Consider the following 25,510-nt stretch of genomic DNA (forward strand, 5'->3'; position numbering starts at 1 on the left):
TCCGTCTCAAGGACACTTTATTTTGTCAATTTAATGCATTTAACGTCCACTCAAGACAAATAATGGAATAGTGAGGAAATGTTTTCCAGAAGCTTTGGTGACGTTTCAGAGGCATAAACATCATCTTCAATCCAGGATGTGGATCAAGCTCGACTCCTCATCCTGTTAAATTGATTCTCCTCATGCAAATTTAAAAGCATCCTTTTGATTACGAACCTTCTGGATGCTTTGAATATAAAGGAGTATCTTCTATTGTGACTCATTGTCGCGTCCTGGAAGTTTTATCCATATTTTTAAGAATGAAAAACTGAAAGTTTACGCTTTTTTGACTGAAACCGGAATAAAGAGAAGCAGCAACTCACCCGTTGATTCCGATCTTCACCATTGTGTCAGATGTGTTCTGGTCCTCACTGGAAGGGAACAGAGTCAGGAAACAGTTAACACGTGTTTTATGGTGCAAAAGCTACAAAGCTACAAAGATGCAAAGATGCAACAGGAAGCTCAGAGAGCCGTTTGAAGGAGTCAAACTGAGCCGTGAGGTCCACAGAGCTACAGGTGTGTTCTTCAGGTACCGGCTATGAAGGCTCCTCGGTGTCCTCTGTGGGGGCGAGAAGAGACAGCGGGGACGAGCACGAGGACTCACCGGCTTTTATTCCCGTCGCGCGCCGCCGGACACGCCCACTTCCAGCGGAACGTCACGGGCGTTCAAGGAGTCACGTGGTTTTCTTTTTCTTTTTACAAAACAGGTGAACTCAGCGGAGTCGCTGATTATTTTATTTCAACCCGACACATAACGGCCTTTCCCGATTAAATATTAAAACATCCGCCAGAAAAAGTAGTCCCAGCGCAGTGGAGAAAATAAATACAAACTATGAAAATGATGAATGCTCTCAAACGCATATTTGTCCTTCCTGCACACCTTTACGTAACAATATATAATAATAATCACACACTTTTTGTCTTTACTAACAATCTGCTTTACATACTTTGTCTAGATTTTGTCAACTCAATAGAAATAAAAGCTATGGACAACACAGTTTAATAACAACACAATGTTTGAATGACAGGTTTTAATAATAACAACAATATCCTAACTGCAGTTTGTGACATATTATCTCATATTCTATGATATGATTATTGATTATTTTAAGTTCAGTCACAGTTTGGCCAACATAACCACTTACAATAAATAAATAAATAAATAAATACACACATACTAATGTGTGCAAAAAGCCATGTAGGTTATTCTACTGTGCAAAGGGTGTTGGTGACCTCTGACCCCTTATGAAAATATATGTATAGAGCACTTTAAAAAAAGTTTCTTCACTAAGATCTCTTTAATCAGATGTGAGACAAAGACAACAAAAACACACACACCTCCCAGACTAGCCCCTGTCAATCAGAGTAAGCCCCGCCCCAAAGCATCCTCTGCTTAATGACTGTAATGGACCCAAAATGCAGCATCACTAAATGAGCATCAGGTTCTATCGAAGGACGCGATGCTCTATTCAGCTTCACTTTCTGTTTGCCAGGAAACAACCGACAACATCAGGCAGAAAAACACCTTGATGAACCACAATTCTTTATTTCATTTCAACAAAACCAAACATCGATGAAGACAAATGTCCTTCTTTTGTTGATGGAGAGCCGTGAAACGTCCTCCACACGTTACACGCTGTGGACACGCTGGGTCTCTGTTTAATTCCTTCATTTATAGGTGACAGTGAACGAGTATCAAGAAAAGTGCACAATGTTTCCTTCAGAGTTACGGGAGTAATGCGTGGGAACCGAACCCCCTCACGCGGCTCCAGCACGCCGCTCCAGCACGCCGCTCTCCAAGCCAGCCGGCGCGGGTCGAGGGAAAGGTCGCCCTATAAATATGACGGCGACCTTCTGGTGCTGCCTGCCTGAGCCCTCTATATGCGGCCTCCATATGTCAAAGGGTGTGACATTCGGGCCGACCCGGTGAGCCGGGGCCGCTCGGAAGGTCAAAGGTCAAAGGTTCAGGAGGAAGCCTGGGACAGACGCTCAGTCTGGACGTTTGAACAAACAAAGGCCAGAAGATAAGAGCTGTGGTTCCTCCGTGTGCTGATGGTGCAACGCCTGTGCACACCTGCTGCAATGCATTGTGGTCGCACCTTTTCACTGGCACCGTGCTCTATCGGGAGGCAGGGACAAACAAAGGAAACCTGGTTGCTATGACGACCCCGAAAGGTTCCACAGCGGTCCGGTGGCTCCTCGCGGCGCCTCGGTCGTTTCCTTTGTTTGGGTCACTGATCGACGCAGTTTGAGCTTTGAGGCCCCGTGAGAAGAAGAATCAGGACACGGTGACACGGCGTGTTATAATCTCTCAGTGAACATTCAACTCACCTGGATGAACACATGAATGCTCCCATTGAGCAAGAAACACCCGACTTCACCGGAGACGGCAATTTACAAACAAACAAACAAACAATAGCAAACAATTTCCTTTTCCCCACTTGCTCCTCAATGAAAGCCTTCATTCACCTGGACGTGCTGGACGTGCTGGACGAGTCGCTGAGACCTTCTCACCACGCGGCTGGCGCCCTCTGGTGGACACACAGGAGCCTGTTGTGTGTCTCTCCGTGTGTGGTTCTGTCCGTAGTCTCGTTGTGTCCCTTTTGAGTGTCATCGGGGGACATTTGGGATGATCGGACAGAGAGGATGCTGGGAGGAGGGGGAGGGGGGGGGGGGATTTATTCAGCAGCTTGTTTGTGAGTTAAAGTAAAATGTATTCATCAAACAAGAAATTCATTGTGTTTTGCCTGTGGAGCCAAATCCAGGTCAAAAGTTTTGTTCATTCAAAAAAAAAAATGTAAACCTGAACATTGAATAAAACACTTTATTCAAAATAAAAATAAGTGAATTAAAAATATTTTCTTTTTATTATGTTTTGAATAAAAAAATATTTTTCCATTCCATTCTGTTTCAGTTGCAGATTTTTTTTTCAGGTTCAAAACTTTTTTCAAATGAACAAAACTTTTGACCTGGATTTGGCTCAATTATTGTGCAAATTATTTTACTGAATATTTTATAAATTCAACATTGCATATTTAACAAACATTCTTTGACTCCTGTGGAGTCTTCAACATGTCGGTCATGTGACTAAACTTCTCTTTCAGGAGCTCTTACAAACATCACAGCTTCACTCCTCTGTGGATTCTGGAGGTTTGTTCTTCATCCAGAGACTCGTTTAAACTGCATTTTACAACTAAAACACACACACACACACACACACACACACACACACACACACACACACACACACACACACACTCACACACACACACACACACACACACACACACACTCGGCCCTCAGGAGTCCTTTGTTTGGTTTTAACTCCGGACTCCTTCACACAGAAAACAAAGAGCATCGATTCTGCCCGGACTCAGTGTGAGATCGATGGTTGTGGCATTTACTGTGAGCTCTGTGTGTGTGTGTGTGTGTGTGTGTGTGTGTGTGTGTGTGCGTCATCATTCATGTCCTGCTGTGCAGTACGTGTTGGTGTGAGCGATGATTTAAAGGTCCACATCTCAACGTGTCGTCTCTTGAAGCTATCAAAGTATTTCAAGATATATATATATATTTTTAATTTCAAATTTCAATTTGATAAAGTATAAAGTACCGGAGAGTAAACGTCTGGAATGACGTGATGTTCAGGTTAACTTCTTGCTAAAGCTAAATTAGCTAAATGCTAACCTGAATTAAAGTTGTTATGGCTTTTAGGAATATTTGGGAATATTTTGATCTCGTAACACGCATTACTCCATGTTTTCCTTTTTGCCTTATTTGCATATTTACTGTTGAAATGTTTCTTCTTCACATTCATGTGTGAGTTCTCGTCATGTCGAGCTTCCTGTTGGTTTTACAACTAAAAAGCAACCGAACAACAACCGCCTGACGCGGAGTCGTTGACTCACAAACGCACAACCGCTAACGAGAGCTAGCGCCACTGCGCAGCAACACTCACGGCTAAAAATAGTGAGCTTTGTCTTCAAATGGAGACACGTAACGTTTCCCTCCCTCCTTGTCACGTTACCTCACCCCCTCCTCCTCCAACTCCCCTCTTCTCAATCTCCCCTTTTCTCCTCGTCTCTCAGTCAGAATACCAATGGACCTCCTCCTCCTCCTCCTCCCATTTTGCTGCCAGCTCATGTTTTTTATTCCTTCAGAGGCTTATACTTCCCAAAAAATGTCTGCTTGAACTCAATGTCCTCGTCTCTCAGTGTGACTCAGAGACTTTCCCTCCTCTTCCTCCTCCCTCCTCTTCCTCCCTCCCGTCACTCCCTCGGCCTCGTTTAATTTGCATCCACGCTTTGGTCTCTACCTCCTTTTCACATCATATTTCTGCCATAATCCCCCCTTCTCTTCCCCTGGAGACACTTTAACCGTCAGAATCAGAATCCCTGTTTTAACTGATAACCGCAGCGCTCGCATGTCGATGCTCGATGCATCAGTGTGCGTGTTCACGGGGCATTGTGTTGTCATGGTGACGATCGCTACACACACAAGTTTGTGGTCTCCCCCACAAATGATCCATCACACTAAATGTACTTTACCCTGCTCAAAAACGCAAATACATGAATCCAATCTGAAAAGAGAAGCACATGAATAGTTAGCGTCATTCTCTGTAGTGACCAGCAGGGGGCGACTCCTCTGCTCCCATAGACGTCTATGAGGAAATGACTCTACTTCTGTGTAGTGACCAGCAGGGGGCGACTCCTCTGCTCCCATAGACGTCTATGAGGAAATGACTCTACTTCTCTGTAGTGACCAGCAGGGGGCGACTCCTCTGCTCCCATAGACGTCTATGAGGTAATGACTCTACTTCTGTGTAGTGACCAGCAGGGGGCGACTCCTCTGCTCCCATAGACGTCTATGAGGAAATGACTCTACTTCTCTGTAGTGACCAGCAGGGGGCGACTCCTCTGCTCCCATAGACGTCTATGAGGAAATGACTCTACTTCTGTGTAGTGACCAGCAGGGGGCGACTCCTCTGCTCCCATAGACGTCTATGAGGAAATGACTCTACTTCTGTGTAGTGACCAGCAGGGGGCGACTCCTCTGCTCCCATAGACGTCTATGAGGAAATGACTCTACTTCTGTGTAGTGACCAGCAGGGGGCGACTCCTCTGCTCCCATAGACGTCTATGAGGAAATGACTCTACTTCTCTGTAGTGACCAGCAGGGGGCGACTCCTCTGCTCCCATAGACGTCTATGAGGAAATGACTCTACTTCTGTATAGTGACCAGCAGGGGGCGACTCCTCTGCTCCCATAGACGTCTATGAGGAAATGACTCTACTTCTGTGTAGTGACCAGCAGGGGGCGACTCCTCTGCTCCTATAGACGTCTATGAGGAAATGACTCTACTTCTGTGTAGTGACCAGCAGGGGGCGACTCCTCTGCTCCCATAGACGTCTATGAGGAAATGACTCTACTTCTGTGTAGTGACCAGCAGGGGGCGACTCCTCTGCTCCCATAGACGTCTATGAGGAAATGACTCTACTTCTGTGTAGTGACCAGCAGGGGGCGACTCCTCTGCTCCCATAGACGTCTATGAGGAAATGACTCTACTTCTCTGTAGTGACCAGCAGGGGGCGACTCCTCTGCTCCCATAGACGTCTATGAGGAAATGACTCTACTTCTGTGTAGTGACCAGCAGGGGGCGACTCCTCTGCTCCCATAGACGTCTATGAGGAAATGACTCTACTTCTGTGTAGTGACCAGCAGGGGGCGACTCCTCTGCTCCCATAGACGTCTATGAGGAAATGACTCTACTTCTGTGTAGTGACCAGCAGGGGGCGACTCCTCTGCTCCCATAGACGTCTATGAGGAAATGACTCTACTTCTGTGTAGTGACCAGCAGGGGGCGACTCCTCTGCTCCCATAGACGTCTATGAGGAAATGACTCTACTTCTGTGTAGTGACCAGCAGGGGGCGACTCCTCTGCTCCCATAGACGTCTATGAGGAAATTACTCTACTTCTGTGTAGTGACCAGCAGGGGGCGACTCCTCTGCTCCCATAGACGTCTATGAGGAAATGACTCTACTTCTCTCTTGATTTATTCCCTCAGTAAACATTGTAAACATGAGTTTATGGTCTCAGTCTCTGGTTTAAAGTCTTCTGCAGCATGATGTTCATTTAGTGAATGATGGTCAATTTAGAGTCAAACAGATCATAAAACGGGGTGTGGGGGGGACTTATTGACCACTTAACATTTTGGTTTTCAAGTCCACAAACCAATTCACTGTGAACACGTCAACTTCTTTGGATCAAATGCATCTCTTTGGCCGAGCTTCTGGTTTCAATCCTTTAACCGTCTCTTCATGTCCTCATGAAGCCCAAAAAAACCTGACAGCACTTTAAAGTCACAAGTGATCTTTTAGTTCGGGATGGAAATTGTTTTTTTAAAATGTTTTTTTTTTATGGTCTAATTGTCGTTGTCTTAAATGATGCATCTGGTTGGATTTAGTTTTGAGTTTATTTTTGTGAAATTTCCTCCGAGTCAACAACAACAACAACAGCTGCTGATTAACCTGCATTTTATTTCCAAGGACTCCGTGCAGCGTGTGTGTGTGTGTGTGTGTGTGTGTGTGTGTGGGGGGGGTGTTCATCAAGAACCCAGCGAGCGACGCTCAGCCGCTGAACTCGTTGAGCTCAAAGAACCCAAAGGGTGAATATTAAAGTGAAAGCTCAGATCTTCCATCATCTTCCACCTTTAAACTCGTCTCCCCGGAGGTGAAGACGAGCCGTTTTAGTCGCTGCTGAGTCAGTGGAGCGAAAAGTAATTAACTTTTGTCGTTGGATGACGTCGTGTCTCGCTGAGGACGCGCTCTGAATTACACTGACCGCTCTGCTGGGGGGGGGGGGGGCATTAATTAAAAGCCTCGATGAGGGGCTGCCACGGCAACGGGACGCTTTTTAACATAAAACCTAGAGGGGATGACGCAGCTTTTCACAGTGAGATTCATTAAAACAGAACATTTGGTTGATGGTACTTCAGGTTCTTTCCTGCGAGCTGCGTGAATGAAGCTGAAAGAAGAAGAACTATTAATATTCATCTACATTACGTTGGGCTAATGATAAATGATAATGGTAAAATGAAAGTTCAAAAAAGAAATTCAGTTTCGAACAGTTGTTAAAAAATAAAGTCAAACAGGTAATAAACAGACTGTAAACAAACAACAGGTAAACAAAAAGCAGCTTGTAAACAGTCTGTTAAAAACATAGAAAACAAACAAAGTTACCAAACAAAACATAGATACATACTATATACATACACATATAGAATGTATATATACATATATATATATATGTATATGTATAGATTGTCACAAACATACTTCTCGGGATGCTGAAGTCTTGTCGTCGTGGCAACAAGAAGCTTCACCCTGCGGGGGCTCATCCGTTCACTCAGAACTCCTCCTCCTTGACTTTTGCAAAGTGAGAGATGTTTTTTAGATGATCTGGGAAAACAACCACCTGTTTTCAGACCTCATTAATACGAATAATAATACAATAAGAAATGAACTCAAGCATAGAGGCAGATTTGCACATTGATTTGCTTTGAGAATAAAGAGAGACTTATAAAATACGTGTAACATCATCGGTTATTGGAATATTTAGAATATGAACGTTCTTTGAGGAGAGTCGAGATCTTCTTCACTCTGTATTTATGGAGTCAGAGGCTCTCTGGTTAATGGAGCCCCCCCCCCCTCCCCCCCTCCCCTCAGAGCCCACCAAAAGATCTTTAATAGTATATAACATTATTATAACAAGTGTTACAATTATTGCATTGCCACTTTGTAAAAGCTATACAATAATTAATGAAAAAAACTATTGATGTACTTCATACAGTAAGTAACCGTATGATTATGTATTTAGTGTGTTATTATCAGCTGATGCAATAATTGTTGCAGAAACTAATGATACAAAAACATGAATTATTATTTGTGATTAGTTGACATCATCAATTGAAGTGAATTGAAGTCACTCCTGATGTTATTGAGTGTGATTACCGCGGATCTTCATGTGTTGGTGAGCAGAGACAATGTGGGGGGGGGGGCGCTAGAGAGGGAGGGAGGAGGCGACGCCGATGACACAAACACACACACCCTCTCTGCCTCTCACACACGGAGGAGGAGAGGAGGACGAGGAGGAGGAGAGAAGGAGGAGGAGAAGGAGAGAGATGCCCGCTGGACGGATGGATTTTATCTTCTCCGAGCTGCACGCGCCTCTGTGAGACAACATGGGCTGCATCGGATCCCGGACCATCAGTAAGAGACCCGCCGCCTGCCGGTCCGCCACGTGCACGCGGGGGTGCACGGGTGGAAGGAGGGATGGGCGGATGGGATTTAAGGCGGAGGAATGCGCGTGCGGGGGCGGAGATGTTGAGGAGAGGGTCAGAGGAGCACCTCTTCAGGGGGACCCCGCGGGGGGTCGCGGCGCGTTCACACGTGACCGTCTGCGCTGCCGGGCTCTATTTTATATAGAACTACACGTATCAAGAGTGTGTGTACTTTATTAGCGGGATAACGTCTCACTGTGTGTGTGTGTGTGTCTGTGTGTGTGTGTGCGTGCGCGCGAGGGTTGGAGTGGAGAGGCGCGCGGAATAAGATGCGGCTTGACGTCCCCGTGTCCACATGGATGACACCGGGAAGACTGAGTGAGTGTGTGTGTATGTGTGTGTGTTCGTGTGCGTGCACGTGAGAGAGACCTCCGCCTCGACATGAAACTAAGGTCATTGCATGCTGGATGTCTGAGAAAATGCCCCCCCCCCCCCCATCCAATCTCACCTCTCCTCTGTCTCTTCTCTCGCGCTACCGTGCGTCATGCACCGACGTAATACATTGAAGACGCAGGCAGCAGACGCCGGGTTTCACACACATACGCGCGCGCACACGCACGCACGCAGAGAAAGCGGCTGGGCGTGACTCGTGCAGTATGAGTCAGAACCGCTGGTAAACTCAGGTGTGAGTCTGAAGACTGCGCACATGTAGGTCAACTCTGCAAAGTCAACGGCGCCGGCAGCTAACACGCACGCGCGCACACGCACACACACTTGATATACTTGTGAGTACCTTTCCTTTGCACGAGGCATAAGTATAACTTCAGGTACCGATGGACTTGATTACTAGATGGGTGATTTCATTCAGCGGTGTGTGTGTGTGTGTGTGAGAGGTGAAATTAGTCCCACCTGCAGTTTGGGACTGATGTGCAGATTCTCTGCAGACCATCGTTTGGTCCCTCGCCGCCTTTGGTGTGAATGAGATGGAGAAGATTAATCTCATTTTTTTTAGCACTAAATATAAATCCGGTCCATTTAGCGATCTGGGACCAGAACACCAATGAAAAGTCCCGAGGGAATCAGTGCTAACGTTAGCTAATTGGTCATAAACTTGCTAACGGTACATTACGGCCTGAGCAGCAGGAGACGACCTCTAGGTCCAAAGAGAGAAGCCATGTGTTAAAACTGCATTCTGTGTAGTGACCAGCAGGGGGCGACTCCTCTGCTCCCATAGACGTCTATGAGGAAATGACTCTACTTCTGTGTAGTGACCAGCAGGGGGCGACTCCTCTGCTCCCATAGACGTCTATGAGGAAATGACTCTACTTCTGTGTAGTGACCAGCAGGGGGCGACTCCTCTGCTCCCATAGACGTCTATGAGGAAATGACTCTACTTCTGTGTAGTGACCAGCAGGGGGCGACTCCTCTGCTCCCATAGACGTCTATGAGGACATGACTCTACTTCTGTGTAGTGACCAGCAGGGGGCGACTCCTCTGCTCCCATAGACGTCTATGAGGAAATGACTCTACTTCTGTGTAGTGACCAGCAGGGGGCGACTCCTCTGCTCCCATAGACGTCTATGAGGAAATGACTCTACTTCTGTGTAGTGACCAGCAGGGGGCGACTCCTCTGCTCCCATAGACGTCTATGAGGAAATGACTACTTCTGTGTGGTGACCAGCAGGGGGCGACTCCTCTGCTCCCATAGACGTCTATGAGGAAATGACTCTACTTCTGTGTAGTGACCAGCAGGGGGCGACTCCTCTGCTCCCATAGACGTCTATGAGGAAATTACTCTACTTCTCTCTTGATTTATTCCCTCAGTAAACATTGTAAACATGAGTTTATGGTCTCAGTCTCTAGTTTCAAGTCTTCTTCAATGCAGCATGATGTTCATTTTGTGAATGATGGTCCATGTAGAGTCAAACAGACCAAAAAGCAGGGGGGGGGGAGGTGTAGTGGATAATTAGGGCTAAAGTTAGCAAGCTCAGCTAAGTTACTAAGTTAAACTTAAACTTAATGGGTTGTCATAGATTGTCATGACCAATGGTGTCGCACAAGGGTGACTAGAGCCTCTACGTCAACCAGAAAGAGTTTAAACAAGACGTGCAGACCAGAAAAAAATGTCTCACTTCCAACAATGTCCTCACTCTCAAACTGCTCCAAACACACACACACACACACACACACACACACACACACACACACACACGAGGACAAATAAACGCTTGACCTTTTATTGTCATTGAGGTGGTCGGAGGGGACGGAGGGACAGGCCCGAGGTGGCTGATGAGGGCCGATATGGACGGGGAATTCTGTCCCGGGTGATTGTGGGGGGTTTGGTTTTGTTCCCCCCCCTTCTTCTCTCTCTCCATTATTTCCAGTGTCAGAAGTAGATCAAAGCACATTTAGCCAGCTGTGTGCTGGACACATTATCTCGCCCCCCGCTGGATATATTTTTTTTGTAGACGTGTCCTCCAGACGCGGCGTGGAGCGAGACTATGGGCGAGGGGCGGGGGGGAGGGAAAGGGGGGGAGGGTGTGGGGGGGCGGCAGCGGCTTCCAGTTGTCTTATGAATCAGAACTCAGACACGAGAGAGGCGGAGCCATAAGAGCCAGGCGCCTTTAGTGAAAAGAGTGGAGAAGATTCTGTCTGTTGTCACGGCGCGTTTTTCAGAACGACAGGAAATGACATCAGAGTCCTTGTCAGGCTGCTCGGCCACAGAGATGAACACAACTAAGAGAGAAAACTGTTTTCAAATGTTTAGAGAGGAAGAGGAGGCCATTAAACGAGGGCCTCTTAATTCTCCAGGACACCAGATCTCCATAATAAAACACGTGGTCCATGTAGGAATGAGAGCTCCACCAGTTACACTGTGATGGTTCACCCATTCATCGGCCCTAAAGCCCACATGTTTTCACGGAAGTCCAATGAAACCGAAGCGGCAGGAGCAGAGACGGATGGCGAGCGCTCCTCCCCGTAGCGTCGATTCTCACATTTGGCCCGAGCTCAGCGGCTGCTGCTAAAAATAGATCCGGGGAAAAAGAAGGGAAGAAAGGATGGAGGTCAACGATAGACGGCGGGAGGGAAAATGTTACAGTAAATATGGGTCAACAGCTCCCCACTCTGGGTTTTTTTTCTTCCCGTCTCACCCCTGACTTTGTGCCGGCGAATGAAATGTCACATGACAGGATGATCGGAGTCGGTTAATCAGACGGGAAGATTCACTGCCGCAGCGTCCCAAGCTTCTTCCCGCTAGAATCCCTCATTAAGACGTTGATATTTCACAGATGAAATGTGCTGCTGGAAGAATGTGTCAAATAAACACAACGCTAGAGTAAGTAAAGGGAGAGGGGACACCTGATCACATGACACACACACATTGATTAGTGAGTACGGTTACAGCGCTGATCGCCTCCCGGTGACTCCTCATCCGATCATATTTCGTTTTCATTTGCTCACTAGTCCTTCAAACAGTCATTTATAGACAGAAAGTCCAAAAACAAGTTAGATACGCATGAGTCCCAATAGATGTGTATTAATGTGTGTGTGTGTATTAATGTGTGTTTATTAATGTGTGTGTGTGTGGCAGCGCTGTCCAGAGTGCTGAAATGAAGCAGCAGTGAAACTTTAACTAAATTTAGAGTAATCAGAAAAAGAAGCTGTTTCTTCCTCGATCCCTCTGCTCGTATTAAGTCTCCATCGGGTGCAGTGCGCTGATTGTTCTGATAAATGTGAATTCTTGGATCTAGGAAGCGTTTTAAAAGCAGCGAGCGGAAATGAAAGTCGGATATTTGACGCGTAATATTTCTCAACATCATCTGTTGATTAAAGTTTGGAGCCGCAAGCTTCCGGAGAAAAAAACACGAGTCAGAGGATTTAGTCGCCTCTGAGTGGAGATCATCAATATTTAGTTCACGCTTTAACCCCCGAGGCCTTAATTAAGAGCGAGATCATTACGGCGCAGGGGGCTGCTCAATGGGCAGTAACACCGCTAACCAAGGTTAGCTGCTGGGCCTCATGCTAACCATACAAATCATTATAGTTCTTCTAAAAGTGAGGGCTCTCCTGTGCGAGCGGAGTCCTGCCAGCTTTTATTTTGGGACGGATCGATTCGGGCCGGTAATGGAAAAGGAAGGCGATGCTTCCTTCGGGCTCGTCTCTTTCTGAGTGCCTCCGTTTCCCGTCTTTCTCTAAATTCACATCCCGGCGGTCCTCCTCCAGGTTGAACCACAACCACAACGAGCCGCTGCGGGGATTCTGAGTGGAGGCGGGACAGGCGGCTCGGGCAGCCTCAGCGGGCGGTTTCACACTTCAAAGGGGAACTGCTTGGATTCCGAATGCTCAAAAGTGGTGACGTTATGAAGCGCTTTGTACAAATGGAGGTTTCAGTTGATTTGAATGAGGAAAACGGTGTAAAGTCTCAACGGCTCGGGGGACGCAACAGAGAAATGAAACGTGTAACCTGTCATTTAACCGAAGACTACAGAGCTGGAGGGCTAGCTGGTTAGCCGCGAAGCTAATCCTCCACATGGGCCACACCGACCCGCTTCATTTCTTGACCACTGTGGGGTTAGCAAACACATATTATCTTATTTCTCAAAACTTTGACATATTGGCTCCATCTGAAGACAAAACATGGAAACATATTTCACTTTAAGTTTTGGCCAGAACTCAAATATAAACTGAACTTATTGTGTCTCAGAAAGGATTCAGTTATTCCCCTAAATCGGCCTTCTATTAAAACGATTTAACACTCAGCCGTGTTTGAGGTATCACCTTCCACAGGAAAGCCCTCCTCGCCAAATCCACATTATCGAGCGGAGTGTGATGTGTGTGTGTGTGTGAGGAACAACACACACACACACACACACTGCGGTGGGGGGGTTTAGCATTAAGTTTGAGGGTGACGGATGCACGGAGCGGGGCGACGGTCAATAATTTGATTGACAGGTGGCTGTGAGCAACTGTGACCCGAAGGGCCGACTGAGGAAAAAAAACAAAACAGTTTCCTGAATGACAAGCAGCCTTTTGTGTGGAATGAAATCACCAGGAGGAGCGTTTAACTGCTTATGAATACCAACGCCTCGCTGTGACCTTCGGGTGGAGGCACTACCGCATTCATCCACATGGGGCGCCACAGTCACTAATACTGAAGTAAGACAGTTTGCATAGTTAAAAAAAAAAAGCCCTAAAAAAGTTTTAGATGTGTTTTAAAGTCTGAACTGGAGGTTTATCCTCGGCTAGCAGAATGTTTGAGGTATTCACTGCTATTTCTTAAAACTAGCTATTCCTTCTCACCTCCCAGACCAGAAGACGCCGTGGTCACAGTGTGACTGATTTGTATTTGATGGGTTACTTTATTCTAGGAAAGCACCACGACACACAAGCTACTAATAAATAGGACCATCGTAAGGGAAGGACATCAAGTACCCAGTGGAAACCTCCTGGAGCTCGAGGGAATATGGGGTGGCCCGAGACATCATTTAATATGTGACACACACACACACACACACACACACACACACACACACACACACACACACACACACACACACACACACACACACACACACACACACACACACAGAGTGACTGATGAATGGCTGAAGGTAAAACCCCAACAAGCCGCAGTGAGCAGGACTCCCTCCGTGCTCTGTGCTCAGAACGGAGGTGAGTCAGACTCCGGACTTCACTTGGGATCACTGTCACACACACACACACACACACACACACAGGAACACACACACACACGAACGCGCACACACACACAAACACACACACACACACACACACACACACACACACGAGCCCGGAGCGATGGCAGCGGAGAGGCGAGGGTCTGTCAGAGAGATGTCAAGATGTATTGTTGCAGCATCACGCTCTTTCTTAGACACTTGTGGGCGAGTGCATGTGTGTGTGTGTGTATGTGTGTATGTGTGTATGTGTGTGCATGTGTATGTGTGTGTGTGTGTGTGTCCATGTCAGGCCTCCACTGCACATCTGCTTTTCTTTCTTTTCTCTCTTTTTTGACTCACTTATCCAACTACACTCTACACAATTTGATTCCTAAGTAAATCAATCTTCTCTCTCTGATCTTGAGCCTTCCCATCACGGGGGCGGGGCAGGGGGGGGGCCTTTTGTGTGTCTGGTGCTCTTTTGTTGAGCACAAATAGGAACAACCTTTTCCCTCAAAAAGGTCAGCATTTCACGAGGCGCGCGCAGTCCGACAAACACATTGCACAAAACCACATCCTGATTCATCGCCGAGGGCAACGGCCATTAGCATCATTAGCATCTTTAGCATCAGAGCCCCACCAGAAGAGTCTGTGGGGTCATTCATCCCAAAGGAAGCGTCCTAGCGGGCCGTAGCTCAAGCCTCTTGCTCGTCTGCTGCTCACTTGTGTGACCTTGTGACCCGGTGGTGATCATCCCAATATGAATATTGATCGTAGTTCAGCGATGCCCCCCCCCCCCCTCCCTTTCCTTCTCGCCCTACAAGGGAATGTAACGTCAGCACGAGGAGCTGGAACGAAGCAAAGACCCTTTTAAAAACGTCAACCACAGAAGAAGAGGCGGTTTGATTGACAGCAGCGGCGGCACATGAAGCGGCGTCTAAGAAAAGGAGGAGTCACCCAGAGTGCAAATGGTCATCAGGTGACCTGATGCTGAGTGACAGTAATGCTCGTGCAGCTCCAGGTGCTGCAGGGAACTCTGGGTAAATGTCCATCAGTGAGTCTCCTCCCCTTTCAGTCACCGCGCTAAACGCTCAACATGAATCACCGGGACGCTGCAGAATATCACATGACACACCATGATACACCACCTTCCTGTTTCAGATTTCACAATAAGGCATCTTCCGCATGTTTTGGGATCTTTTAGGATCATCAAATCGATTTGTCCATTTCATTGTATTCATTATCTCGACATACCCTCTGCATTTCATTCCTTCCGTCTTCATTATTTCCCCTCTAAGTCTCCTTCCTCCCCCGTGACTCCAGCAGGGAGCTCCATCAACTCCAGAAGTGCATGTGTGTGGCTGACTGGCTCCTGGCTCCATGTGGGGGGGGGGGGGGTTGTGAGGAGTAAATGGCCTCCAGGATCCCCAGAGTCGCCTCTCAAATGTACTCAGAGCCGAGTCTAAGACGGCCTTCCATTAATAGAGGGGGAGGAGGGGGGGGGGGGTCTCTAGAAGCTAAGAGAGAGATCTTTAGCTTTAGGTGATCAATTATCATTGAAAACATAGAATATTATAATTCCTAAAAAAAGTTAAAAAAAAAAAAAATTGTAGTTTGTTTCTGTCCAGATAAAAATGAAGCTTTTCTTCGATTGCTCCGAGCCACTTTGTCACTTTGTCACCGAGCTGTCATTTGTTGTCCCTGGAGATTTCTAACATCTCTGGACTGTAACCTCCCCCCCACACCTCCACCCCCCCCCTCACCTCCACCCACACCCTTTGCCTCAAAGGGATTTCGTTGATATTGATTTGGATTGAAAGGATAAGTCTCCGTTGAACGGAGTGTGAAGGAAGAGGTGAATTTGAGGCGCTGCTGATTGGCGGCGCTCACTTCAGCCGGGGGGGTGGGGGGGGCTGTGGGGAGGGGGCAGAGAACACCGGATCAATGTGGCCGGCGTTGATGCTGAGAACACAGTACATTAGAGATATGAGTGAGTGAGGCCAGCGTCGACAACTGAGAGAGAAGGACCCCAGAGGGGGGGGCGGTTGGTGGAGCGGACCTTTCACCTGTCGTTAGCCCCGCCCCTAACTGTGCTTCACTTTGAACCCTTTGTATGACTTACAGGTGAATCCTACGCCTCAGCCCCCCAGCAGGAACCCGGGTTCCTCCTGCAGGGAAACAAAAACAACCGGACCATTCGAGCTCAAATCGTTTATCGCTGCAGCGGATTCTCTCTTCTGCTCAAGGTCACCGGGAGCAGCTTTCAGAGGCCTCTGTGACCTCTGTGACCTCGTAGCGTTTGTGCACTGTGTGAAAGATCAGTGCCCGCATGTGTGTGTGTGTGTGTGTGAGAGAGGAGAGAAGTAGTTGACAGCGTTGTCTTCCCCCCCCCCCCCCCAGCGAGCATGTTGAAGGCTGCTGTCAGTGTTTCTCACTCACACCTCCCTGTCCCCCCCCCCCCCCCCCCTACCTGAATGGCTGAGACAAAGCGGTGGTGCACTCCGATGCTTCCTGGTACTGTAACAATGTTGTTTCTCTCTCCCCAGCGGTGGATGCTGTGCCGGTGCAGAAAGATGGTGATCAGGTAAAACGACGCCCCCTTTTGATGCGATGCTTTGTGTGTCCTCGTACCTCCGCACGGAGGAGGAGGAGGAGTGCGTGAGGGTGTCGCCTCTCGGCTCCTCAAACCTCTTAGAGGTGAGAAAAAGAAGCGCCTCCTGCAGTCAGGCTGCATCCCAGCTCTGACCACGCTGTCAGTGTGTGTGTGTGTGTGCGCGCGCTGCAGACAGAAAGCAACACACGTTCTGTTGGTCTTGTCTCGGTGCTCCAGCACATTTGGAATTTAGTTGAGTTTAACTTGAGTTGTGCTCTTCTCAAGTACGACTGCATACTTCAGTACGAGAGACACAGACTGTGTGACTAGAAGAGAGAAGTTCAGCAGCATTTGTTTCATTCAAAGGTTTGTGATGGAAAGGCACAAAGAATATTAATGACCCGAATACGTGTCAATATCCAGAGAGACAATGCAAAAAATGAAAGAAAGAACAAATGTGTGTGTGTGTGTGTGTGTCTCCCCAGAGCTCCAACTATTACTGAACCGTATCACTTCTCAGGTGTGAACCCCCGGGGAGAGACAGAGACAAAGAGACAGAGACAAAGAGACAAAGAGAGACAGAGATTGATTTAGATATTTCTTAACACACCAAGAAGATCAACACAAAACACGCGTCCTCTGTCCTCCGCCAAGTTGAATCCAGCCAGAGAGGCGCGTCCACAGGAGACCTGTCCATCAGTCCAGGACCTCGCGCGGTGGCTCTGCAGGAGCTGTCCTCTGGATCTGTGAGACCTCCTTGGCCTTCACTGCTCACGTGAGACCTGATCGACTCGGTGAAGTCCTCTTCATCAGAGAAGTGGTCCTCCAAACGTGCTCCTTTATCGCTCTCAGCTCCACGCTGACATTCGTCCACTGAGGGACAGACACAGAGAGACAGTTGTGAGGTTGACGTTCACCAGAGGTTTTCTTACTAGTTAAAGGTATAGTTGTCCATATTACTTCAGAGTTGATGACAGCTGAAAGATGGAAATAACCTGCAGCTCATTTCCTGTTTGAACAGAACTCACTTCATGAGGCTTTGTCTTTCATTTTCTTAGTTGGAGTGGTTTCCCAGCATCGTGACAACAGGAAGTAGATCAGGTTCTCAGTGAGATGTTTGAAGAGTGAAAAACAGAGAAGCACAAAACGAGGCGTCGCTGCTGTGGATCAAATCCGTCAATAAAGACGTCCGGTCTGCAGTCGTTAAAAGATGAATCCACATGAGTCTGAGGAGCGTTCATCAGCTCCAGAGACTAAACAAACAGTTATTCAATGAGTCGGGGTCGGTCCGTCTGCTGCTCGCTCATTAACACGTTGGCTGGCGTTGTTTGGAGGCCTCGTTGAGTTGGAGATCTCTCCCTGCAGGACGTCACAACTCATTCCAGCTTCCAGTTCATGTGTCAACAATATATATGTGATCAGGGCAACGCGGCCTTAAAACAAAATTCATGCTGATGTGGTGTTAAGAGTCGCTGAGGCCAGAGGCAGCTGATTAAATCATGAATAAATGGAAAAGACAGAGCAGGCTCCATCATGATGTTTCCCCCACTGGTTCACTGGCTCTGCATTAGCATTTGTATTGTTAGCTTACAGTAAAAACAGCATCACAGAGATAGAAACAAACAGTCACAATGACTGGATTTATCTGATATGAATGATCTATTACTGTCGGCTGAGGTCTCCTCTCTGCACAAAGACAAACAGCCTGTTAGTTTGGTTTAATGAGCCGCTCACTGTTATTATTTATGTGGCATAAATCCATCAATGAGCAAAGAGGTTCTTTAGCGTGACTTCAAATGAAGTCGATCTAAAGACGATCCCGACAGACGGCAGCTTCCTGGCTTTGAAGATGCAGAATAAAATACATACTTAGTCTGTCGGGTTCGGACAAAGTGAAAGTGGAATAAGATCAAATAGATTTGAGTCAAACCTCCACCTTGTGGCGTGACATTAATGCGTTTCTGTGTCACAGCGTCATCACCTTTCCTCTCAGTCATAAGGCAGCAGCCCCCGTTTGTCTTGTGCTCCGACGGCGTGTTTGGGCCGTTTGACCTCACGCAGACGCCGACATAACGAGCCGCTGCACAACGTCTTCGGGGCGCTGGGACAAAAGGGCCCGTGTCCACAAATGAGAAACCAGAAATTATATTTAAATTCTCTGCAGCCCAAATGTTCCCTTCTGCCTTTGTGCCTATTATACACTGTGATGAATATGCATGAAGGCCTGTGTGTGTGTGTGTGTGTGCGAGAAAACACACACACACACACTAAATGGTGTCCAGGTTTGGTCACCCATCAGATATGCCGTTGCCCTTGGTAACAGGTTTGCTGCTGAGCGGTATCCATTGGTTACCTAAACATTGTGGGCCGTGTGGACAAAGAGGGAAAGTGACACACTGAACCTCGTTCATGTATTCACAAAACAAAACAGCTTCTACACACAAACAGACACACAAGGGCAGGGCAAAACAAAATAAAACACGTTATTTAATCTGCAGTGGAGTTGATTCTCTCCTGGAATATAAAGTAGTTCTTTAGAAAGAGTAAAAACTTTTATGACCTTTAAAAAACAATGACTCAAATAACTGGAAACTGCTGAGGACAACGTGCACTTGTGTCCCCCCCCAACTACCGTCCTACAGGGTTCTCTCAGACGTGTTGATCTTTCCTGAGTGGATGTAACTCTTATTTATTCACTCTGGTCTCATCTGAGCAAACTAATACACCCCCCCCCCCTCCCCCCTCCTCTCTCTCTTTAGTCGTCCATGGAGGACACCTCTTCCATCCTGCCTCGTCTCAAGAGGAAGCCCCCCCAGACCTATGGGATTGGTGCCCTGGCTAAGTCCTCTCTGACAGGTGTGTCAGGTGTGTGTCTGTCCTGCTAGGTGGTAAAACAGCCCCCATGTGACCTCCAGGTGCTCCACAAAGGATCCGGGGTGAAGTTGTGCTGGTTGACAACTTCCCTGGAGGAGGAGCTTGGAACCAGCATGGTCCCCCCTGTGGGTGCCCCTCCCTCTATCACCTCCTACTTCCCCTTCTCTCCATTGATACCAGCGGCAGACGCCGCGTCAATGACGCGATTCTGTAGCGGCGTCATTGATGGAAACCCATCAGCTCTCTGCTTTCAAGGAGACTAAAGTCAGAGCGACGCTGAGGCGTCCCCACAGGTGTGCTCTGTTTCCACTGTGGGGCTTTTTAGTGTTTAAATGTAGCACCTCAAGTGTGTCAGTGTAACAAGTTTTGTTTTTGTGTGTGTGTGTGTGTGTGGGGAGCTTCCCCCCCCCCATCCCTCATCCCCATCCTTTTCATTCCTCTTTCCTTCCCTAATGAACCTCTGCAGGGACCCTCTGATTTGGCTCTTTGTCTCAGCTGAAAATGTTTCTATTCATAACTCGGCCTAGCCGGTGGGGGGGGGGTCTCTGTTGGTATTGGGTCGTAATTTCATATCTTTTTTAAAATCGATCAGCCTCTCTTTAAGCGCTTGAGCGCACGTCCCTGGTTGGAATGGAGCATTTGCATCTTAATGGGAACGCGATGCTCTGAAACACGTTTTAATTACAGAAAGTCTAATGAATCTCATTCATTCTGTTTACCGCTCCTTTCATTCATTAATGTGCTTCTTGGGCGAGTCATCCTCGTCCAATTAGTCACGTGACCTCCGACCCGCTGGCCGTCATTGTGGAGCGATTGATTATTCAAGAAGGAATATTTAACACCTTTGTCAAATTCAATCCCCTCAATTGAAATTAATTTTAAATGATCTAGTGTCGAGTTCATTTGACATCATTTGAACTTTAAACAGATTCAAAAGCAGCTTTTGAGGATGTGGCCGGTAGATATTTTTAATAAATAAAACGTTATTTAGGGATTAAGCGGTTAAAAGGCTGCAGAGCCCTCGTTAGGCAGAGGAAGCACATCGATGCTGAAATAAAGACACACTGCTCACAAAAACCTTCCTAATTAAAAATGAAAAAAAAGATTAAAAAAGGAGGTTCATTTTTACAATCTTTACGGACTAGAAATTTTTTAAGGTTGCTCCCGTCCTGAATCCCTCTAAACAAACCCATCCTGCCGTCATCTACCATGCTCATATATTTACATGTTTCCTGACATTACCGTTTCTCATTCATAACCCCCCCCCCCTCCAGATGGAGGAGTCACTAACCACTACAGCCTGAAGTAGTATGAAGCCTGAAGTAGTTTGACAGTGTGTGTGTGTGTGTGCTTTGCCCTCTTGCTCCGCCCCCTTACCTGTTGTAGGGGTTTCCCGCTCCATGAAGGACAAAGTGACCAAGCCCACGGCCATGGCCCAGGGCCGTGTGGCCCACATGATCGAGTGGCAGAGTTGGGGCAAACCGACGGCGGGGCCCCCGGGGAGCGCCGGACACGCCAACCTGCAGAGGGAGAAGGAGCGCAGGATGGAGAACGACGCCTACAGCGACCTGAGCGACGGAGAGAAGGAGGCGCGCTTTGCTGCAGGTAAGTGGAGGTCAGAGAGGTACAAATACAACGCATAGTACCTGTCTGAGGTACAAATACAACGCATAGAACCTGTCTGAGGTACAAATACAACGCATAGTACCTGTCTGAGGTACAAATACAACGCATAGAACCTGTCTGAGGTACAAATACAACGCATAGAACCTGTCTGAGGTACAAATACAACGCATAGTACCTGTCTGAGGTACAAATACAACGCATAGTACCTGTCTGAGGTACAAATACAACGCATAGAACCTGTCTGAGGTACAAATACAACGCATAGAACCTGTCTGAGGTACAAATACAACGCATAGTACCTGTCTGAGGCAGAAATAACTGGACCGATAATGTCAATCATTCTGCTTTGACCGAATAAAGCGTTTTTCTTTCCTGAATATTCTTTCTTCTGAGGATCTAATTGGGCTTCTGGCCCATCTGTTACAAGAGTCACATACATAATCACTTGTGATTTGTTGTTTGGATGCATTTATTTGTCCGTAACTGCCCGGACACTTTGCATCCTCCTAATGACCCTGTGTGTGTGTGTGTGTGTGTAACCTCTCCCATCCTGTAGGCATCATGCAGCAGTTTGCCATCTCCGAGGCGACTCTGTTCGGGTGGAACTCGATGGACGGGGAGAGCATGGGGACCGGCTCCAACCAGGGCAGCGTGGCTCACCTCAGCGAGGTCAACCAGGAGAGCATCACCAGCAGAGGTGCGCCTCTTGTCGAGCAGCTGCCGAGGACTTTTTGGAGGACGGGCGCACAGCTGCACGCTGGTGCCTTCCACCGCCACCGGGCACTCAGTCAAAAAACTCATCCAGACGACAGCCAGTCGAGTCTGAGGCCCGGAGCCCAGCGCTCAGGGAGAGAATCATCCATTGTTTTCAAGAGAGGAAATGAACGGCGTTATTGAGCTTCACACTCGGCTGAATAAAAACACACAAACTCATATCCCAGGTTGGGCTTTGAGCCTCAGGTTCGGTTTAGAGCTGATGGGAAGAGATTAGGAAACTAAACAAACTGCTTTCTGGCTGTTGGGTGGCTTTCACTCACTCACTAACAAAGCAGCTTTTATTTCTATCTTATGGGCTCTCGCCGGCTGGAAAGCCGCGTTGACCACAAAAAAAAATTAACAGAGTAAAAAGTTGTTGGTATGTTTTTTTACGGTAAAAGGGACGATGATGAGGCACACAATGAAAGTTGACACAAGCGGTTTGTAATACAGACTGTGAGACACACAGAGAGTGCATTGTGGGATTTGTAGTATTATGGTGATGCGGGCCGCTCTAATAGTAAATAGATTTAAACATGTTGTAGGTGCTCGTATGGCTGCGCTCTATGAAGACCTCACAGTAGGACTTTATGTATCTGAGCCTGAATCAACTAAGTCTCACAAACCTGCCTGCAGCTCCATGGCGACAGGCCTCACCTGTGCTGTCTTCATTTGCTCAAACGTATGTCACTTTGAACTCAACAGGAAGCAGAGTAAATCCTTGAGGTGGTTGATGCAGTTCATCTCTTTGCCCCCCCCCACACAGACCAGGTGCTCCACCACTCCTCGGGGGACGTCTGGCCTCACACCTACGTCTCGCAGGGCCTGTACTGCCTGTCGTCCTCTGACGCCTGGGACCCCATCACCAGCCAGCCCTCGGGCGTGGGCTCGGGCGTGGCCTCGCCCGCCGCCAGCTCGTACATCATGGCCGCCGGTAAGAAGCTCCTCTTCCCTCCGAGGCTTCCTCTCGCCGCTCGGGCCGCTTCTCTTGAGGGGTTTGTTGTTGTGTTGTGGTCGTTCCAGGTGGCAGCGGGGCGCCGGGGACGCCCGGCGAGGTGTTTGAGGGGACGGTGGGCGGCTACCTTCAGCAGCACCACCCTCATTTAACGCTGCAGCAGCAGAGCCAACTGCACCAGCTCCAACATCTCCACCAGTACCAGCAGCAGCTGATTCAGTACCAGCAGCAGCAGCAGGTCGGTGGGTCTGAGGACCACGACTCCCAGCAGCATCAGCTGACCATTCATCCAGCAGGGCTCTAGAAAGCTATTCGACTTCACTCAATACGGCTTCATCAGACTTTGACAGACGGATTGACATTTTGGATTGTTATGTGTAATTAGATGTGCATGGTCCTCAGAGGACATTCTCTAATTTGACTTTGTTGAACCTTACCATTAACTTTAATGATGTTTAATGAGCAAATACCTTCAATCGGACAATCGCACTGTTTCTTCAATTAGGCGTTTGGGCCCTTATATCAGGACAATGAGCTACTGCATCACTGCACATCTGAGCTATGAGGGGCGAAAAGCATCGCCATGCCAACACAAATGACAGAGCAGCCCCCCCCCCCCCCCCGTTCAGCTGCCTTGGCTGGAGACTGTTTCTGCCGTTTCTCCGCTTCCTTCCAGACACTAATAATGTCCTTCCTGTAATCAGCCTCTGAATGAGCAGTTTGGAGACACTGCTGCAGGGAACGGAGTCTCAGAAAATAGACCGATGATGCAACCAATGCATGATTGGGGGGGGTTTAATGGTTCTAGGGGAAGGTTGGGGGAGAGCGTCTTGTTCCTCTGAATGAGAATCAGCTCATGGAGGACTTGTGGGGATCCACCAGCAGAGCCGGCTGCGTGTCCCTTTTTGGTTTGTTGTGTGTAACTCAGCCGCCGGCTTCCTGCTTTCAGGCTGTTTTTTCGGGTCTGAAAATGTGGTGAGTCACGACGAACTGTGACACCCAAAGACCTTTTCTGCTCGGCTGCAGCTCGTTAAGTGGCTCAGGGTTATGAAATCATAACTTGAAAAGGTCGGGGGCCGTGTCTTGGAAAAGGTCTGCTGATCTGAGAGCACAGTAGAAATGAGCTTGTTAGCTTTGCTGCATGTTTTATTACAGGTTCTCCCCTGAAAGGGACTAATGCATTATTTTATGATAAAGTAATACTTTTGTATCAGTTGGTCAATTATCCGAGACACTTTCCCTGAAGCACCGTCCCTGAATCATCATTAAAAATGATACAGATCCTTATTAGTGACTAGACCAAAGAAAAGAAAAGATTGGTATCTTGGATGAGTCGCAAAGAAGATTAGAACTTCTGTCATTTGTTTTGGCACGAGGAGGCTAATTAACCCTCCTTCTGAAGAAGCTGAAGATGTCAGTTGCTGCAGGGCTTCAGCGTCTCTCAAATCTCTAGCGATGACAACGTCTTCGTTCCAAAAGACAAACCGAAGATTATAAATCCAGAGACGTCATTTCACAGTAAGAGTGTGCTTAATTCTTTTCTTTCTTTCCCGTCTCTGACTAGTCTCTGGAGCACAGGCTACACAGCGCCTCCCACTCCCTCCAAGCCACCCCCAACAGCACCATCCACAGCCTCGGCCCTCCCACCCACCCCCGGCTAGCTGACCTGTGGGGAGCGGCGCAGGTCGAGGCACATCACGTAGGCGCCCCCCCCCCCCCGCAGAAAGAATCCAAATGGTCCGATTACAGACTGTGCAGACTAGATGGCGCTGTGATGTCTAGCAGGACAGTCATTACTACGTCACGTAGGAGGAGTAGACTCCTCCAGACTCATTTCTCAGGCACCTGTCAGGAGCCCGTCTGACGCTCCCTCTGCTCATTGGTTCTCTGGATCTGGGTTTGTTTGTAGCAGCAGTGAATGATGTGAGAGGACGTCTGCATGACGGAGGACACAAGGGGACAAAAGGGTCTTCAGAGTTAGCATGCGGTTTAGTCTGCAAGTTCATAACTAAGCATTTGGATTCTTACCTACGTGTTTGTCTCGTCTCTCCGATGTCCTCCACCGGGACATGGGAGCTCATGCTCTGCTTCTCCTTCCTCCCTGACTTGTCTTGCTGGTGTGTGACGTAACGCGTGCTGAGAAGCCGGTGGCGTCTTGGGGCATTAATCAGTCGACCCTTCCTGGGTGCAGGTGGACGTTGTCGGGCAGATGAACGGCCAGGTGGTTGACATGGCGGGAGGACTGGTGGGAACCTTGGGGGAGGAGCCGGAGCTCGAGCTCGACGACGCCCCCGATCGGTACGAAGAGGAAGACGAGGAGCTGACGAAGGTGAGTTCCTTTGATCAATCCCGTGAGCACTAAAAACGGCCATTTGAACTCGTCACGTCGCGTCCCCGCAGGTGGACGAGGTGACATTGACCCTGGAGCCGGAGCCCTACTCTTTGGCCCCGTCCCCGCTGAGGGAGGAGGGGCCCCCCAGCAGGAGCTTGAGTCCGGGCTCGCCGGCGGCCGGGAGGACGCCCTTCAAGGTCACGCCCTGCCTGGTCCAAGACTAGGGCGGAGGCGGTGGAGGAGGCCTCCGCCCGTGACGTCGCCACGAACTGGATCATTTGGCTCGACAAAAAAAAACTGGAAAGAAATACTTCAATAATCAATCAAGCTGTTCTGCCCCCCCCCCCCCCCCCCCATCGCTCCCCCCGGCTGTCCACCCACT

General features: G+C 48.2%; 2 protein-coding genes across 4 annotated transcripts in view; one reads left to right on the forward strand and one right to left on the reverse strand.

Moving 5' to 3' along the window:
- Window positions 1–25,510, reverse strand: part of LOC119218998 (glyceraldehyde-3-phosphate dehydrogenase-like) — a 63,162-nt gene that overhangs the window by 3,409 nt on the left and 34,243 nt on the right. The window contains exons 2-3 of the mRNA XM_037473842.2: window positions 573–606; window positions 363–410 (exon numbers count right to left, since the gene is read on the reverse strand). Of these exons, the coding sequence (XP_037329739.1) occupies window positions 363–385 (23 nt within the window). The 5' untranslated portion in view covers window positions 386–410; window positions 573–606. The remainder of the gene's footprint in view (window positions 1–362; window positions 411–572; window positions 607–25,510) is intronic.
- LOC119218977 (protein FAM131B-like) lies at window positions 8,116–25,363 on the forward strand. 3 transcript variants are annotated; one of them, XR_005120446.2, is made up of 10 exons: window positions 8,116–8,303; window positions 16,539–16,576; window positions 19,345–19,450; window positions 20,846–21,064; window positions 21,642–21,782; window positions 22,608–22,775; window positions 22,865–23,034; window positions 24,361–24,495; window positions 24,941–25,125; window positions 25,197–25,336. XR_005120446.2 is itself a non-coding variant. In XM_037473803.2 (10 exons), exons 1-10 carry the CDS (start codon window positions 8,276–8,278, stop codon window positions 25,350–25,352), a joined length of 1,299 nt encoding a protein of 432 aa, XP_037329700.2. In that variant the 5' UTR covers window positions 8,116–8,275; the 3' UTR covers window positions 25,353–25,363. The 3 variants fall into 3 exon arrangements, 2 of the variants coding, with proteins under 2 accessions (XP_037329700.2, XP_037329701.2); XM_037473803.2 differs by having other exon boundaries at window positions 24,988–25,125; window positions 25,197–25,363; XM_037473804.2 differs by having other exon boundaries at window positions 19,345–19,441; window positions 24,988–25,125; window positions 25,197–25,363.

Source organism: Pungitius pungitius, chromosome 17, assembly GCF_949316345.1.
Source record: "Pungitius pungitius chromosome 17, fPunPun2.1, whole genome shotgun sequence".
NCBI lineage: Eukaryota > Metazoa > Chordata > Actinopteri > Perciformes > Gasterosteidae > Pungitius > Pungitius pungitius.

Excerpts from the sequence above, each read along its gene's own strand:
- LOC119218977 (XM_037473803.2), top strand. The coding sequence starts at position 8,276 with ATGGGCTGCATCGGATCCCGGACCATCA. Across the intron at positions 21,783-22,607 it reads GGAGAGCATCACCAGCAGAG|ACCAGGTGCTCCACCACTCC; the intron begins GTGCGCCTCTTG and ends CCCCCCACACAG. Across the intron at positions 25,126-25,196 it reads AAGACGAGGAGCTGACGAAG|GTGGACGAGGTGACATTGAC; the intron begins GTGAGTTCCTTT and ends GCGTCCCCGCAG.